At 42.2% G+C, this 18,326-nt stretch overlaps 1 protein-coding gene across 6 annotated transcripts in view; it reads left to right on the top strand.

Moving 5' to 3' along the window:
- ROR1 (receptor tyrosine kinase like orphan receptor 1) overlaps window positions 1-18,326 on the top strand; it is a 408,557-nt gene that overhangs the window by 352,719 nt on the left and 37,512 nt on the right. For all 6 annotated transcript variants that reach the window (XM_045369694.3, XM_045369690.3, XM_074004848.1 and 3 more), the window contains 3 exons: window positions 12,540-12,667; window positions 15,265-15,582; window positions 17,597-17,842. In XM_045369694.3, coding sequence (XP_045225629.1) covers window positions 12,540-12,667; window positions 15,265-15,582; window positions 17,597-17,842 — 692 coding nt within the window. The remainder of the gene's footprint in view (window positions 1-12,539; window positions 12,668-15,264; window positions 15,583-17,596; window positions 17,843-18,326) is intronic.

Below are 18,326 nucleotides of genomic sequence, written 5' to 3'. Positions count from 1 at the left end.
TGCATCCCAAGTGCTGGACGCCTGTGCCTTCCAACACTATTCAAAAATAGCTTTGTCAAACAAAGCATGAACACTAGGAGTTTCCTGACATTTTCATAACTATGAGCATATGATTTGCAGTTCATATTGAATAACGATGTAAGAAATCTGCCAAGAAAGCTCCAAATACTATTTCCAGCACTGGTTCATAACCAGTTACAGCTGCCTCACCACAGAATGTGAGCACAATAGCCTACCATGTTCCATGGTCTCTTGCTTGCAAAGTTTGTATTGAGTTACTAGGAGTCATTCTAATGGGGGAAGTCACTCTCCTGGAAAGCATTTAAGATGAATAAAGAGAAGGGTTTAATGTTCTAATGAAAAAATTTGTCAATATTTAAATCAAACGTGTGAACACTAAACGTTTTTACATATGTTTGCTGCAGAGGTTTCAAGGCGGGCTTTGGCTTTCCAGACTCAAATAAAGTAGATAGATGCACTGTTAAACTTTCGAACAATGACAAAGGAAAACATGGGGTAATTGCTTCACTCAAAGCCTGCCAGGAGATTAATTGCCTAAGAGATGTGTTTTATGCAGTATCCAAAAACTGCAGAATCTACAGGAGTGCCTTGCTTTCACTAGGAGAAAACATATGTCACCTCTCACCAAAAATGTTTATGTCTTTTCACAAACCTGTCTTTTTTCAGCCTAAAAACATTCCAACTGGAAATGACTACAAAGCCGGGAGTTGATAGGTTAGGGGTGTTTAGTAATGCTTCAAATACTCCCATGGAGTCAGATACGATTCTGTACTACGAGCCCCACACAACAGCAACCTGCGCCCAGGGATTCTGAAGCCTTTCCATTTCTGGTTAGAGAAATCAGTGGGAGGGGTGGGGAGCCCTGAGCCTGCCTTTGACCCGCTAGCTCCTAAACTAAAAGACTTAAAGTTGCAGGGCTTATGGGGAGCTCGCCTAGTGCACTTAAGAAATAGGGATGGAACTTGCCTGTTCCACCTTTGGGATTGTATTCAAATGAGGGCTTGCTAAAGGCTGATGGTGTTGGAATCTGGAGGAGGTCTGTATAGCCATAGCAGAGAAACATAGAGTGCACTTTTATAAACATTTATTTGGTGGCTTCTACAAACCAGGTTATACGTTCTAGACTCTGCTGGGAGTGAGATTGGGGTTGCATTACGACTACATGGAAAAGTAAGAACAGTTGTGTATTTCAGGAACGTTCTGCCTGGTAGAGGAAAGACTTCTCAACAGATAATAATTATACAATGAAGGATGCTAGAGAGCACATATTTTCTCATTAACTAATCTGAAACTTTCAGTAAATTATCTTAAAGGAGATGAAACTGGACCGAAACTGGAAGGATGAGGGAGAGAGAGTCAGGTGAAGAAAGATGAGAATGGATTTCCTGGAAGGGAAATAGCCAAGGCATGAACATCAGTGCCAGTGTGATATGTTCAGAAACTATAAGGTGTTCTTTAATACCAGGACCTGAGGACCAAGAAGGGCAGTGCAGGAGATGGGGCTGAAGATGTCCATGGGGCAGTTATGTAGGGACCTTGTGATTGCTGTTAATGTGTTAGGACTGCTGCCAGTGGACTTTATACAGTAGAGAGTCACTGAACATTTGTAAGAAACAGATAATGTGATCTACCTATTAGCTCATCATTCTACGGCAACGGGAAAGATCAATTTACAGGCCAAGAATGGAGGTAGAGAGACCAGTTAGGGGACTCCTGCAGCCATCTTGGTGGGATATATTGAGAGCTTACACTAGAGTAACTGTAAAAGGTTAGAATTGGAAAGAACATATTATAGCGTTCAACTTCCATATTATACAAATGGAGTAAGTGAGGACAAAGAGGGTAAGTGACCTATCCAAGGTTGTATGGAAATAACTTTTTTGGCAGCCAAAGTGGGACCAAGACCTTGGTCTTCTCATTTCCAGTCCAGTGACTTTTCCGCTCAGCAATTCCAAGTTCAGTCCCAGCATCATGCTTGAGTTAGGCAATGCCCTAGAGAAACTTGACATGTACTTGGCTAGCATTTTTCCTGGCCATATCTAGGAAGTGAGAACAATCCTTGTTGGATGGAGGTACCCTGAATCCGGCCAGGCTGCCTGGGAGGGATCTTTTCTGTTCATTGTCTTTCTGGCTTTAGGTACCTCCCACATCTTCCACCTTCTTCTTCCCTCTAAAAATCCTTCTTTAGCCATTGCTTACAAATTCTCTCCCTTCTGCTGAGTCTAGGCAGTGTAGAACAAAGCCTAGCACCTTTCCTCGAGCTTGTTTCCTCAGTATTTTAACCTAACTATTGTATCATTGTTAAGCACTTGGGCAACTGTGAGGATGAATAATTCAATAAAATCAAACTGTTTCCATCTAAGCTCCTTTCTTATACATATCAGCACTTTATATGGCAGTGTTATTTGGGCAAGTACTCTTCTGTGTTGTCTCTTTTTCACTAAATCATATATGTACACATTTCAAAGCTGTTGACTTTATTACATATTTCTTATGATGGACACTGCAAGAAATTTGGAGCAAGACCTAAGGTTTTGGGAAAGAGACTTAATCTCTAGACCTAGTTTCCTCAACTATAAAATGGAGATACTACTACCTACCTTGAGGGGTTCCTGGTACAAGGCAGGTGTATAGTAACTTTCATCTCTCTCTCTCTCTCTCTCCTTTCTCTCTTTCTCTTTCCTCTGTGTGTGTCTGTCTCTTTCGCTGTCTCCTCTCTGTCTCTCTCGCTTGCTTCTGGTTTGGGGCAATGTAGTATTTTCATAAATATGTATGATCACAAATTATATCCACAGCTGAAAGTCAAAGGTAATTTTTCTGATGTCTACCTCAAGACCTAGAATACTGTTGAGCATAGAATAAAATCTCGATAATGCATAATGGTAGGAAGAAGAAGAAGAGAAAAAGAAGAAACCATCTTAACTTGAAAACCAAATTAGCTGAGATTCTTGTGAGCTCCCAATCTCATACAGGCATTCTAATAACAAGTATTCACTTACTGTGGACCCAAGAATGGCCAGATGGCTTGTGAAGAACATCAGCCTCAGCAGTGACACAGATTTCTACCTTAAATGGCCTTTTGCAGCCTTTGGAGGATGGATTGGAAGAGTGGAAGACTGGAGGCAGGGCTCTCAGTGAGGGGCAGTTGAGAGGTGGTGGGGACCTGAACCAGGAGGGAAGAAAGTGGTCAAATTCAAGAATTTCTTTGGAAGCAAATTTAGTTTTCAAGGTTGCTACTCTTAGAAGCTGCCCCTCTTCCTCTTCTCATTATTTCTTCCATTTAGCAAAACTAAATGAATGGGGAGGCCAGGTATGGTGGTTCATGCCTGTAATCTCAGCACTTAGGAAGGTCAAGGTAGGAGGATTGCTTGAGTTCAGGAGTTGAAGACCAGCCTGGGAAACATAGCAAGACCCTGTGTCTCCAAAAAAGAAAAAGTGAAAAAACTAGCCAGGCATGGTGGTGCAAGCCTGTAGTTCCAGCTACTCAGGAGGCTGAGGCAGGAAGATCACTTAAGCCTGGAAGTTTGAGGCTGCAGTGAGCCGTGATCTCACCACCGCAGTCCAGCCTAGGTGACAGAGTGAGATCCTGTCTCAAAAAATAAAGAAAAATGCATGGGGAGTTGGGTGGCTGGGGTGGGGAAGTAGAGAGATTGACTACACATTTCAGATTGCTAGAGGATCCCTCTTTGCTGCCACCACACAGAAATTAAAAAGTGGGAGAGATTTAATTCACTTATTAAACATTTATCAACGAGTTGATACTTAATAGGCACTATTCTGGCCATTAGGGACATAGCAGTGACCAAAACAAAGTTCCTATTCCCATGAAGTTTGTTTTTAAACAATAAACAATTGAATATATCAATATAGAGTATGCCCGATGAGACTAAATATTAATACAATAGGTAATAATCAAGTAAGGGGCAGGGGGCAGTGGCAGGGCATGAGGTCAGAGAGGCGAGGTGGGGCAGGAGAAGATGATGTAAGGACAATGTAAAGATGCCAGTTTTACTTAGCATGACAAGGGAAGCCTTTAGGAGGATTGAAACAGAGGAACAGGACAAATCTGTGCATTACAAATTAATCATTATTTTAATGTGAATTGCTGCTTCTGAAATTATAAAAATTTGTAAGATTGTACCTGTGACATGGGCATCTCTGTACTGCTTTTGGGTGGGTGTTGGAGTTGAGGGTACAGAGAGGCATTAAACTCACCACTGCTTTTTACGGAGGCCAGTAGTCTTTTGTAACCACCATCAGCAGAAGGAATGGGAAACAAAGCTGAGATGAAACAGAAAAGCAAGAATTGGGGATTGGGTTTCACCCCACTTCTGAGTAGTAAGATGAAATTAAAACCCTCCTAAGATGTCCCTAAATTCCATTTACCACTCTTTCCACAAACCTTCTCTTTTTTCAATCCATGGCCAAAGGCATAAAGGGAAAGAAAAAAAAAAAAAAATCAAAGCAATTCCAGTAACATCTGTGGTAGAAAATCTGCCCAGATTGGTATGTGTGAATTTCATATTATTCTAAAGTCCCATTATTCTCAATAGGCAATTTTAGGGGGTGGTTTGAATGTCTAATATTTGGAGAACTGCCAAAGCACATCCAAAGGGTCTCTAATAAGAACTCGGGGGCCCTGAACTCGGGGACTCAAAGTGTCACCTATGCATTTCCAGCTTCAGCCTAACCTTGGGGGCAAAGCAGGCCCTTAACAGAGGAAAAGTAAAAACATCCAAAGCATTCTTAGAAGGTGCAAGGCCGCCCCTACCCTGAAAACCTCAGTAAATTGAAGACAGTAAAAATCACTCATTCTTTTGATTAGCAATCTTCTGTATTCTTGCAAATACCGTACTAGTGCAGTCCTATCATTTCAAATGTGTGTTTAAATAGGAATAAAATATAGTACACATGTAATTTTCCCTCAAATTACGTTTGTGAGATACAAGCCTGGGTAATTCTGCTGCTGCTCCAAGTGAAATGCAAACCCTTGTGTTTCCAAACATCACTATGAAGCAAAGCCAATGCCTTCTCTTTTCTGAGTTGGACACAAGTAACTCTTATGTGCTGCTCTGGAAACTATGACAGAACGTTATTCATCTGTTTGTTTTAATGGTTCATAGCCAAGGGAAAAAAACTTCAAAAATTTGATTTAATTTTTTCAAGAAAAAAGGTGGTATGAAACAGGGCGAGGGACTCTTTAGCTAAGCGAATAAATGTTAACCAAATTGTCACTGACCAGGTGTGGGAACCTACATGTGATATTCAATACAGTCACCTCAAAATTGCTTATGCTTACAAAGGCATTCCAATAAAAGAAAAAGGGAGGTAAGGGTTAGCTGAATTCTCAACCCTATAGATTTAAGGCTTCTCTGTGAGTCGTTGGCCCTCTGGGTTGACATGCCTCGATTGGCTCCCTTTGAAAATTGACCTTAAAGGTCAAGTATGTTAACACGTACTTTTTGATGCCCATTTTCAGACTGGTCTTTAGAAAGGAGAGTTTGTGAGATAACTTCAGGATCACATATTTAACCTGTAATCTCTTGACCACAGCCAGCCTGAGGCGAAGTCTGCTTTTGGTGCTCCCGACAGCTCCCCTTCCTGGATGCTCACCCTCCCCAGCCTTCCCTTTCCATGTCTCTGCCTACACCTGTCCAGATGCTGCCTCTCCCAGGGCCATCATTTCAAGGTGTGTGCAGCTAGAGCTGATAAGATTTAAATGATGCCCCCTCCTCCTGGTTAGCTGTTAACCAAGGTTGCTTCCCGGCTTGAAGTCTCCTCAGAAAGAGGAAGGAGGTAGGTTGGGATAGGAGGTAACTTTTCAGACCACCTCCAATTATAATCTGTTCTTAAAAGTGTCTGTGTCTCTGATCTTCTATCTACATTGGAATAATTCTGCATCTTTTACTTGGATCCTTAGTTTTATAATGTAGCCCCATTTTATTAAAAGCCAGGACTATTTTTACCTTAAGAGATCTGTTTGCCCCTCCCAAGGGAGAAGAACCCTGCCTCTGAAGTGGGAAGCTTCACACTCAGCTCGAGGTTACTAGAGCCGTTATGTGGTCATGCTTTTAACCAGATCTGCTAATAGATGGCCTGATTCACAAGTTTTAAAAAGGGGTATTTTCCATTTATTCATGGCCGTGATGGTCTTTTGGGAAAGCATGAGTAAGTTGTGTTTGCTTGGGTAAAGAGAAATTACTATCCACATGACAGAAAGTAATTCCCACTTTAGTAAACTGCCCACTGAGCAAACCTGTGGACCCTGCATCTCTTTGAGCTGTGTGATGACTTTCCTTCAGGGGTTTTAGGGGAGCCATCTTGATGTGATTTCCTCTCCATGGCTCAAAACAGCGTCTATGAAAGGGGCTGGGGGGATAAATTCAGAAGTAAGAGATGTTGGGTTATTAATTCACTGCACTCTGTCCCTGCGAAGCTGCCATGCTGTGGGATTGCTGAGCCACTGTCCCTGGCATTCCATTTGAAGAGCCGTGAGAATCAGAACAAAGGAACCTGCTATACTGAGTGAACTGCTCATGCTTATATCAGATTAGTCTGCTTGGAAGTGACTTACAAAGCTACCCCACAACCTCCCCCATCTCGAGGCTTGAATTTGCAACCATTGGCCCTCTTCCAAGCTCCCTCTACCTTGGCCCTTGTGTAAATGATATTTTTTTAAATTACAGTGAAATTCACATAATGTAGAGTTCACCATTTTATTTTATTATATATTTTATTATCGTTATTTTTTTAAAGAGATGGTCTTGCTCTGTCACCCAGGCTGGAGTGCAGTGGTACGATCATGGCTAACTGCAGCCTCGGACTCCTGGACCCAAGCAATCCTCCTGCCTCAGCCCCCTGAGTAGATAGGCCTATGTGTGTGTGCCACCATGCCCTGCTAATTTTTTTATTTTTATTTTTGTAGAGACAGAGCCTCACTATGTTGCCCAGGCTGGTCTTGAACTCCAGGCCTCAATCGACCCTCCCACCTTGATCTCCTAAAGTGCTGGGATTATAGGCGTGAGCCACTGCACCCAGCCAGAATTAACCATATTAAAAAGAATAAGTCAATAGTAGTTAGTATATTCATAAGGTTGTGTAACCACCACATCTGTCTAGTTCCAAAACATTTTCATCATCTCAAAATAAAATTCCATGCCCACTAAGCAGCTGCTTCTCATTCCTCCCTGTTCCCCAGCCCCTAGCAACCACCAATCTGCTTTTCTCCGAAGACTTATCTATTTTAAATATTTCATATAAATGGGATTATACAATATGTGCCCTTTTTGTTCGGTTTATTTCCTTAGCATGTTTTTGAGGCTCTCCCACATCATAACCTGTTTCAGTACCTCATTCACTTTTCATGGCTGAATAATACAGTCTATTGTATGTATCTACCACCTTTTTTCTATCCATTCATCTGTCGATGAACGCCTGAGCTGTTCCCACCTTTGGACTATTGTGAATAGTGCTGCTCTGCACATTTGTGTACAAGTGTATGTGTTTGAGTACCTGTTTTCAATTATTTGGTTTAAGTGAGATTTTACAGTCAGGAAAGTCCCTCTGCATCCATTCTCTTCTCATTAAGAAGAGGTAGAAGGCTGGGCATGGTGGCTCATGCCTGTAATCCTAGCACTTTGGGAGGCTGAGGCAGGTGGATCATCTGAGGTCAGGAGTTCGAGATCAGCCTGGCCAACATGGTGAAAACCTGTCTCTACTAAAAATACAAAAATTAGCCAGGCGTGGTGGCACATGCCTGTAATCCCAGCTACTCAGGAGGCTGAGGAAGGAGAATTGCTTGAACCTGGGAGGTGGTGGTTGCAGTGAGCTGAGATTGTGCCACTGCACTCCAGCCTGTGCAATGGGAGCGAGACTCCTTCTCAAAAAAAAAAAGAAAAGAAAAGAAAAGGAGAGGTAGGCATTTTAACTGAAATTATCCCCAAAAAGAACATTTTAAGACCAAATTTGTCAGTACCAATCAGTTCAGCTATGTCTGCCCATACCCTGTATATTCTGATGAGGGAGAAAATGGCTTCCAATTTAGAGGATACTCCTGGTATGGAGAAGGGTCCACGTTGGTGGGCTAGCCTGGGACAGTCTCCTCATCTCTTCTAGTTCTGTTGGCCAGTCAGTGGTAAGATGGGCGCTAAACAGATTAAATAGTATATGAAACTGGAAATCTGTGGAATGGTTTGATGAAAGTACTGGGAATGGGTGGGGTTAGTGAGTAACTAACTTTCCAGAGAAGGTAGGGGCATTTGGATCTTAAAGATGAGAACATTCACAAGGTGAATGAGAGGGTGGAGGGCATGCCAGCCCTCAGGATGAGCATGGGCCACAACACATCAGCATCGAAGTGCATCCTGTGGTTTGAGACTAGCAAGATCATCCATATGACTAGTATCATCAGGCTCGTAGGCTTGTCTGGTAGGGAAGGAAGCTGGAAAAGCTGACAAGAACTAGATTATAAAGTGTCTGCAGAACAGCATTTCCTTCCCTTGCTCTGCAGTCATTCCTAGATGTGCACTCCTTTTGCTGCCGCAGTGTTCCACAATCCCTTTTAGCATTCTTCAAGTATCCTTCATAAGCTCCTTGCCCTGGAGAAGGAGGAGACCCTGGAGGTGGAGTGCAGACCCCATTTGCGTTTCCCAATCCCATGGCAGAGAATGTGGCAGGTTGTAGAGGCTGGCAACATGGTTACTCAGTTACCTTTATGAGAAACATGAGTTCCCATCACAAAGCACCCCTGCAGCTTGACATCACGGTGAGGCAGCCGGTGCACGCTGGTGCCAGCCACTGTGATGAATGGCCAAATTCCATTTGCCCTTTCCCAATGCACTTTTCTTCTCCGTTGCATGCAGCCTTGGGCACACTCATGGCAAGTGCCCTTGCACTTTTGCTGCCTTGCCACTTGCTTCACATTTTTAATTTGCTGAGTGTGGAGGGAGGCAGGAAGACATCAATGATGAAAGAAGTGTGAGCCGGAAAAAAGCATAAAGCTGATTAATGCTGGAGGAGCATTTGTTCCCCTCCAGCCAAAGCCAGTGGGGAAAAATGGAAAAGAATGAAAAGTGATTTTGACTTTATGTTTAAAAGAAAACCTTTTACCACCCAGCATACCCCAAAGCTTCTCCACAGCAGAAAGCCCCTGTAAGCATTGCAAAAGCTCCATCGCCAACGTACTTGGAAAGAAGCTATAGAGTGTGGTTAGAAACACTGTTTAGGGCAAATCTAGCTCTACTACTTGCTGTGTAACTTTGGGTAAGTTCTCTATGCTTTCTGACTCTCACTTTTCTCATCTGTAAAATGGGAATAATTACATCTTTACCTTCTTCATAAGACTGTTGTTGGGATTAAATGACTTAGTATCTGTTTTAGAAGTATATGAAACTTAGTAGTATATGGTACAGAATCAAGACTCATTATAAGTCTCCTTCTCGATTAGGCTGATTTAACTAAGAGTAGTATTGAAAAGCAGAACATAGCTACAGACCTAACAACATGGGATAGTGGCCTCATCTTGAGTTTCAGTTTAAATCCTAGCTCCACCACTGACTGGCTTTGTGAATTTGAGCAAGTTACTTAACTTTGAGTTTAAATAACTTTGAGTTTCTCCCTCATAAAATAAGGACAATAGCTCATCAGGGGCTGCTTTGAGGAAAGCACCTAACACAGTACCCAGCCCAGAGCAGCAGACACTCAATACATGTTTGTTTTTTTTTTTTAGTGTTGTGGTTCTCAACCACATTCAAATCACCTGGTAGGTTTCTTTAAGCATGGGTACCTAAGCCTCATCCCCAGAGACTATGATTTAATAGGTCTAAGGTGGGACCTGGGCATTGGTATTTCCTAAAGCTTCTCAAGGAGATTTTTTCTTTTCTTTTCTTTTTTTCTTTTTTTTTTTTTTTTTTTGAGATAGTCTCACTCTGTCACCCAGGCTGGAGTGCAGTGGCATGATCTTGGCTCACTGCAACCTCCGCCTCCTGGGTTCTCCTACCTCAGCCTCCTGAGTAGCTGGGATTACAGGCACCTGCCACCACACCCAACTAATTTTTGTATTTTTAGTAGAGATGGGGTTTCACCATGTTGACTAGGCTGGTCTTGAACTCCTGACCTCAGATAATCCACCTGCCTCGGCCTCCCAATGTGCTGCCAAGGCGATTCTCACAAGGAGCCGAGACAGAGCCACTCCCCAGCAGATAACAGTACATACCGGTTTTGGGTTTTTTTGTTTTCTTTTTAAAAAATCTGTCCCCCAGGAGACTGAACAGGATAGGAGGAATTCTGGGAATAGTCAAAAATTTAATACACCTGCAGCTCTAAGCCCTTGATAAGAAATGTGCAGCCAAGGAATTGCATTCCATTTTATTCTGAAAAAAAAAAAAAAAAAAGCATTCAGAGTCTTTTTAAGAGTCATGAACTGGAAAGGTGGTAAGAAGTTTAGCCTAAGCCTCACACATAAAATATGGGAACTCCCAGTAGGTTGGGGATTTATATGTGGGGGTAATTCCAGGGTTTTGTCCTCCCGAGAGATATAAATTGAAGCCTTGAGAGTTTAATGTGGGGGAGAAAGAAGTGTTCTCATAATGACACCTTAAAAATCCAGGGCTCTGCTAATGCCTAGGGATAGAAAAGCGTCATCTGTAATAGCAGGGGGTGGCATGGGGGTGTATTCTGGTCTCTGTACTTAGGTTTCCAAGATCCAAGTGTAGGTCATCAAGAACCTTCTTTCTCCCCATAGGTTTATGGTATTAGTTACCCAATAAAAGTTGGGTTAATTTTACAACCCAAGTAAAATTTAAGCCAAAAAGCCTTCAGCATTACTCTAGGATTTATGAAAGTAAACATGTGGAGTGCTTGCAGGATTGTGCAACAGTAAAATTTCAATGTCTTTATGTCAGGTATATGATATATTCATTTGTATGTGTATTTAAAGGTTAAGTTTTTAAGAGCTTTGCAATACAAACTATTTTCAGGACTAAACTGAAGATACTTCCCCCACCTTCACCTTTAAAATGATTCTTTTAATGAATGGGAGTAGAGAGAAGCAGAAATTAGTGTCCTATCAGGTGATTTTTCCACTTGGTTTGCTGCTATCCTTTGACTTGCTAGACTCCTGCACTAGACCTTCAAGTGGGAAGTGCAGCACCACAGCACTAACCACAGTCCCTCTTACGATGTAGGAGCTTAGTAAATAACTGTCTTTTAAATAAATGTCTTCTTTGGTCATTGTAAATACTTTAAGAACAGCCATATGTTATCTCTACAATTTAAAAAAGCTTTTACATTATCTGATGGGATCGTCATGACTTTCCTTTGTAGGGCAGAGAAGTCAGTTACTGTGTCCAACTTGTAGATGAGAGAATTGTGGCTCAGAGGGCTCAGACAGCTTGCCTAAGGGCACCCAAATGTTAAACTCAGGAAGAGAATTTTGTTCTCCTGACTTTGCTCTGAGGGATTTTTACTTAGAAGAAACCAAAGAGGAAAAACGGTATTTTTTTTTTTTTTTTTTTTGAAATGATATATTGAGGAGGAGCATCCAGGGTTGAAGTCAACCCATACACGTGGCAGGCAGACTTTGGTTTGGCTATGGTCTGCCTTTGAGAAACAGCTGGATGTTCTGCACTGGGGGGATCTTGTGCTCCTCATAGGCCCTCGTGGGAGATGGTAGCCTCTGCCCTTTCAGGTTGAGCCTACCATCTTGGGTCCTCATCTCCAGTTTTAGATCTCCAGTCCTTTTACCTGGCACATGAATCATGTCATTTCTGGTGTCCCTCTGTCTTCAAGATGAAATCTACCACCCCTTCTTTTAAAAAACTATTATAATTTTGAGGCCACAAAATTGTAGTAAGACTATTTTTTAAAATTTTAGGGAAGCATGAAAGCAAAATTTCCATGGACATTTTCTCTAGATTTCCTTGGATTTAGTGCCTCAATTCAAACTCTCCAGGCCATGGTTTGCCCTGGCCTCTTTGGGCAGGGTAGAGATAATGGAGGTTAAGCAGTGAAGAGCCACCTAACTGAGCTGCCGTCAGGTTTCTTCCCAGCTGCCCCCAGCTTCTCACCCCATGGATCCCCCTAATTGACATGTCAGTTGGAGTGGATCTGGTGGCTAATTCGCCCACGCCTTTGTAGCAAATGAAGCAGAAATAATCTGTGCTTAAAAAACAAAAAACTGCAGAACATGTGCCCAGATTTCCAACTCATTTCCTCTTGACTCCTATAACGACATCATCTTCCAGTCCACCACCAGCTGCGAAAATAAAAGCATTTTCTCCCATATTTAAGGATGATTTTGTGCTTCAGGACGACTTTCTGGGGGTGTAGGAAACTTGACCAATATGACCAACAGATGTTTTAAGAACTGAGCAAAAGCCCCCAATTCCTTAGCCCAGTCTTTTGTATATTGTGCCCAACTGTGCCCCCTAGTGACTATTTAGGGTATCATGCAGTCAGAGCTTGCCGTGCCCTGTATGTATGTGGTGCATCAGCTGATGTCTGTCTGTGCTTTCTTTCAGAGATGAGTATGAAGAAGATGGATTCTGTCAGCCATACAGAGGGATTGCATGTGCAAGATTTATTGGCAACCGCACCGTCTACATGGAGTCTTTGCACATGCAAGGGGAAATAGAAAATCAGATCACAGGTAAGTAGCACCAGTGAAATTATATTTGTCCCTTGAATAACTATTTTTCTCACCAAAAGTTTTATTGAGCTCCTCTCTTGACAAAGGATTAAGCTCGGCATGGGGGTTGGGAGCAGGACCATAAAAAAGCATGAGACATGATCTCTGTGCTCTGGAATTTACATTAAAGTAATTTATTGAAGGTTGCTCTTAGAGGAAAAGGAAGCTTTGCAAAATCTCACATTCATTCAAACACTCACTAAATATTATTAAGTGCTTTCAGTGTACCAGGACTGAACCTGAATGGGAGAGATGATGGTGTGTAAATAAGCCAGGTACATCTCTGCCCTCACAGAGCTTACTGTTTAGAAGCAACATGATGTCGACTGAGAGGGGATGAATTTAGAGTTTAGAATTCTGGACGCTCATCCCGGAACTATTATGATAGTGAACTTTGGGGAAATCGATTACTTTCCCAAAAAGTCCCCTTCTTCATCTGTGAAGTGAGTGATGAGGCAAGATGACCATCCCTGTCTTCTTGCTCTAGCTTTCAGTATTTCACCCTTCGTTTTTCTTAATTGAAAGTATCCTTTTGATGGAAATCTAGTAGCGAAGCACTTGCTAGCACACATGAGTTAAAGTAGCATAGGCTACCTTGTAGGATTTTGCATGCATCATTCTGGTGCTTACAGCCGCTTTGTCCCCTTCCATTAGTGTAGTTATGATGCCTCTGTGTCACGTACCCTTTGCAATCTGTTCACATTGCCTTCGTGAGATTCTAATGAGGTTGCCATATCTAGCAAATAAAAATTCAGGATACCCAGTTACATTTGAATTTCAGATAAACAACAAATACTTAGTATAAGTATGTCATAAATATTTATCTGAAATGGAAATGTAACCATTGTCTTGTTCTTTATCTGGCAACCCTAGGAGAGGTAAGAACAAACCCAAGGCAGAAACATAGAACAGCAAAAGATCCAGAAGCTATGTGGAAGCTATGTGCTATGAGGAATGTGAAGGAACTGAGAGGAGGCCAGGGGGAAGACGGGGGAGGATTTTTTTTTTTTTTTTTTTTTTGAGACGGAGTCTCGCTCTGTCACCCAGGCTGGAGTGCAGTGGCGCAATCTCGGCTCACTGCAAGCTCTGCTTCCCAGGTTCACGCCATTCTCCTGCCTCAGCAACCCAGAGGACTCTTTAACCAACCAAAAGAAGCAACTATAGGAATAGGTAGTTGCCATTTTCTGAAGCCCTCATTTCAGCAGGAAGAAAACTCTGAAATTTCAAAGAGCAGTAGGACTGACAGAGAGGTGCTGTTAAACACCCATTTCAACCTAATGTAAGAATGCCTTAACGTACTTTTAACTGAATATCCACAAAAACAAGTAGACATTTTGGGCCAGGCACAGTGGCTCACTCCTGTAATCCCAGCACTTTGGGAGGCTGAGGCGGGTGGATCATTTGAGGCCAGGAGTTCAAGACCAGCCTGGCCCACATAGCAAAACCCCATCTCTACTAAAAAACAATATAAAAATTAGCTGGGTCTGGTGGTACGTGCCTGTAGTCCCAGCTACTCGGGAGGCTGAGGTACAAGAATCCCTTGAACCTGGGAGGCAGAAGTTGCACTGAGCCAAGAGCGTAACCCTGCATTCCAGCCTGGGTGACAGAGTGACACTGTCTCAAAAAAAAAAAAAAAAAGTGGAAGTTTTGATGTAAATAATTGGTAACCTATTTATAAAAATCCTCTCTTGGAGATTTCTAACGGGTATCAGCCTGGTGGAAAGTATCACAGTTTTTTAAAAAATTCATTTACCTTTGTTTATCCCAGCGTTTCCCAAACTTGTTGGCTTATTTCTCAAGCACTATTCTATTTCACACAATTAATGTTCTGAGCAACATACTTGGGGAAATAATGTATCAACAACCTCATAGATTGCCTTGTAAGGTGTAAGCTCCTTGTCAATAGCGGTATTCAAAGGTAGGCTGGTGTGCTTTTTGTGCATCTTACCCTACTGGTAGGAGATTAAGCTAAGGAACCACTAATATTCGATGATACGCCTTGGAACAATTGCACTGTGCTCTTTGAGAACTTCCAAGTAAGTTGCCTCATTTTCAGTAGTAGAAAGTATTTAAGCCACATAGAAATTAAGCAAGTTACCCTAAGTCATCCAGCAACTCTTGCCATCCAGCAAGACACAGAACTGGATCCTGTGCTCAGGCTCAGCCACTGCAGAAACAAGTTCTGTCCCTACAGCTGTCAGATGTTTTAGAAGCCTCACAAAACCAATAAAAAGCACCAGATGAAACACAAAGTTCGATTGCTTTGTAGTAAAAAAATGAAAAATATATTGTACTTTAACCTAATTAATTTTTGTATTAGGAAACGGTACATATGTAATTTAATCCTGTTTTTTCAACTTTGTAGTCAAAATGGTTTTTTTCAAGCCAGTGAAAGTAAGCTGCTTAGACATCTGAAATGAATCTCCTTCTCTGGGCCTTGTCTGTTTCAGCACAGCGGATTCCTCGCAATGTGTATTTATATCTGATATCTGTTGACGAGATAACCAAAGAAGATAAACCCTGGCCTCTGGGAGTTAATAATTGTGTTTGTTTTCCAGCTGCCTTCACTATGATTGGCACTTCCAGTCACTTATCTGATAAGTGTTCTCAGTTCGCCATTCCTTCCCTGTGCCACTATGCCTTCCCGTACTGTGATGAAACTTCATCCGTCCCAAAGCCCCGTGACTTGTGTCGCGATGAATGTGAAATCCTGGAAAATGTCCTGTGTCAAACAGAGTACATTTTTGCAAGATCAAATCCCATGATTCTGATGAGGCTGAAACTGCCAAACTGTGAAGATCTCCCCCAGCCAGAGAGCCCAGAAGCTGCAAACTGTATCCGGATTGGAATTCCCATGGCAGACCCTATAAATAAAAGTAAGTGGTAGCCCCTGACCTTCTGTGCTGTTCTAAGGGTCAGCAACCTCATGGCACAGGGAAAGCTGGACCTTAACCCATAGTGATTTTCATACTGTTAATCAAATTATTTTCCAATGGGCTGAGTACTGTGCCTGAGCATTCAGTGGTGGATTAGACATAGTTATCTACAAGAAGCTTCATGAAGACAATAATTTTAAAATATGGGAGCTGGTTTCTCAATAACTTAAACATAGAATTACCATATGACCTAGCGATTCTACTCCTGAGTATGTAATCAAAAGAACTGAAAACAGATGTTCAAACAAAAACTCATATGAGAATGTTTATAACAACACTATTTACAGTAGCCAAAGGGTGGAAACGACCCAAATGTCCATCAGTACAGGAGCGGTTAAACAAATTGTGGTATATCCACACAGTGAAACATTATTTATCCACAAAAAGAAATGAAATACAGATACATGCTACAAACCTGGGTGAATCTGGAAAACATTATACTAAGTAAAAGAAGCCAGACACCATTGTATGATCCATTTACATGAAATTTCCAGAATCGATAAATCCATATAGACGGAATTCAGATTAGTGGTTACCAGGGGCCAGGCTAGGGGTAGTGGAGAGTGACTGTTTAATAGATATGGGGTTTCCTTTTAGGGTACTATAAGTATTCTAGAACCTATAGTGGTGATGGTTGTACAATATTGTGAATGTACTAAATAAATGCACTAATGGTACACGTCATGGTAAGTGTATTATAGCAAGTATCAGCACATTCTTGCATTGCTATAAAGAAATACCTGAAACTGGGTAATTTATAAAGAAAGGAAGTTTAATTGATTCACATGTGGTTCTGCAGGCTGTACAGGGAGTATAGCAACTTCTGCTTCTGAGGAGTCCTCAGGAAGCTTCTAATCATGGCAGAAGGTGAAGGGAGAGCAAGCTTCTTACATGGCAGGAGCAGGAGAAAGAGAGAGTGAGTAGGGAGGTGCCACATGCTTTTAAACGGCCATGAGAGTGAGAACTTACTCACTATCCCAAGGACAGTACCAAGGGGGGTTGGTGTTAAACCATTCACAAGAAACCTGCTCCCATGATCCAATCACCTCCCACCAGGCCCCACCTCCAACACTGGGGATTAGGGAGATTTGGTGGGGACACAGACCCAAACCATATCATACCACTATTTTAAAGATATAGATGGGTTTGCCTCCATCCCCTACCCACTCAACACCACCAAGCAAAAGACTATTTCAGTGTACATTTCTCTTTCATCTAGAATTAATCTCAGTGGCAAGTTTTTAGTTTCCATTTGGTCATTAATGCTATTTTATGAGTTAAGTAAATGAATGCATCTAAAATGCTTAACACATGGTAAGGGCTCAGTAGCATCATTATTGTCATTGTCATTACTTCTCCAAACTCCAATTCAGTTCAACTGTACAGATTCTGCAGTGCTTTAAGTCCCTATGGCCACCTGGGAGGGCTACTTAATGGGATCTGCTTCTCAAGGGTGCTGACCCCATCAGCACAGAGATAGCCCTAACTTTTGTTAGAAACCCAGAATGCACAGCCTCTAATAAGCGTGTTCTGTGAATTACAATACCAACTAGATTCCTTATTACATGATTCATGTCTAAAGCTGTCAATCAGAATGGAAGGAAAAGTTTGGCTTGAACCTTCCTTGAACCATTCACTAGGAAATTACTTCTGTGCCCCTAGGTCCTACCCCAGTTCCAATTTCTTCTGTGTTCAATGTTAAAAATACTTTTAGAATACTGATTTTATTACTGAAGCAAAAGCTTTAAATCCTCCCAGGAATGTAACTGCAAGGCAGGCCCTGGGTCCAAGCCCAGCAAAGCAGGGAGATTGCCCTGCATGGCCCCTGACCAGCAGGGAAGCTGTGGCCACAGGTTAATTACCTGCCCTCCCCTCCAGAAACTGCTGGCTAGAGGAGAGCTCTAGCATTTCCTGTGTTTCTTTCTAATTGTTTGGGCTTTTGTGTGTTTTTCAGATCACAAGTGTTATAACAGCACAGGTGTGGACTACCGGGGAACCGTCAGCGTGACCAAATCAGGGCGCCAGTGCCAGCCGTGGAATTCCCAGTATCCACACACACACACCTTCACCGCACTTCGTTTCCCAGAGCTGAATGGAGGCCATTCCTACTGCCGCAACCCAGGGAATCAGAAGGAAGCTCCCTGGTGCTTCACCTTGGATGAAAACTTTAAGTCTGATCTGTGTGACATCCCAGCTTGCGGTAAATAGAAGTCATTGCCCCTAATGTATTCAATCACCTTTAAAGATCTCTATCCTACCCCTCTTCATTTAGGAGAATCCTATAAGGGGGGCAAAGGAAACGGATAGTATTTGCTTGATCTCAAATTCTTTTTAGGGTAAACCCTGCTGTTTCTACATAAAACACCTTGTAAGGTACCAAAACACGTTCTCAAGAACTCAATTGCCTTTATACCTGCAGCCATTGCACCAGGGGATGTAACAGGGACCCAGCCCTCCAGAGGCACAGTTGAGACAGTTTATCACACTGGTTTTTGTAGAAAAAGATGTTACCCATAATGGTCTGTGTCCAAGTAGACCTTTTTAGCAAAAAAGGAATATTGGAAGCAGAAAGAAAATTGTTTTCTGTATGCCTTAAGAACACCACAAGGCAGGATGAATCTACAACCATTACTCGGTCATCCAGAGAATCTGTGAATAAACTGTGTCCTTCGTTACATCTGTTA

This window comes from Macaca fascicularis, chromosome 1, assembly GCF_037993035.2.
Source record: "Macaca fascicularis isolate 582-1 chromosome 1, T2T-MFA8v1.1".
Classification (NCBI taxonomy): domain Eukaryota; kingdom Metazoa; phylum Chordata; class Mammalia; order Primates; family Cercopithecidae; genus Macaca; species Macaca fascicularis.
This window is presented reverse-complemented; position numbering and strand designations above follow the sequence as displayed.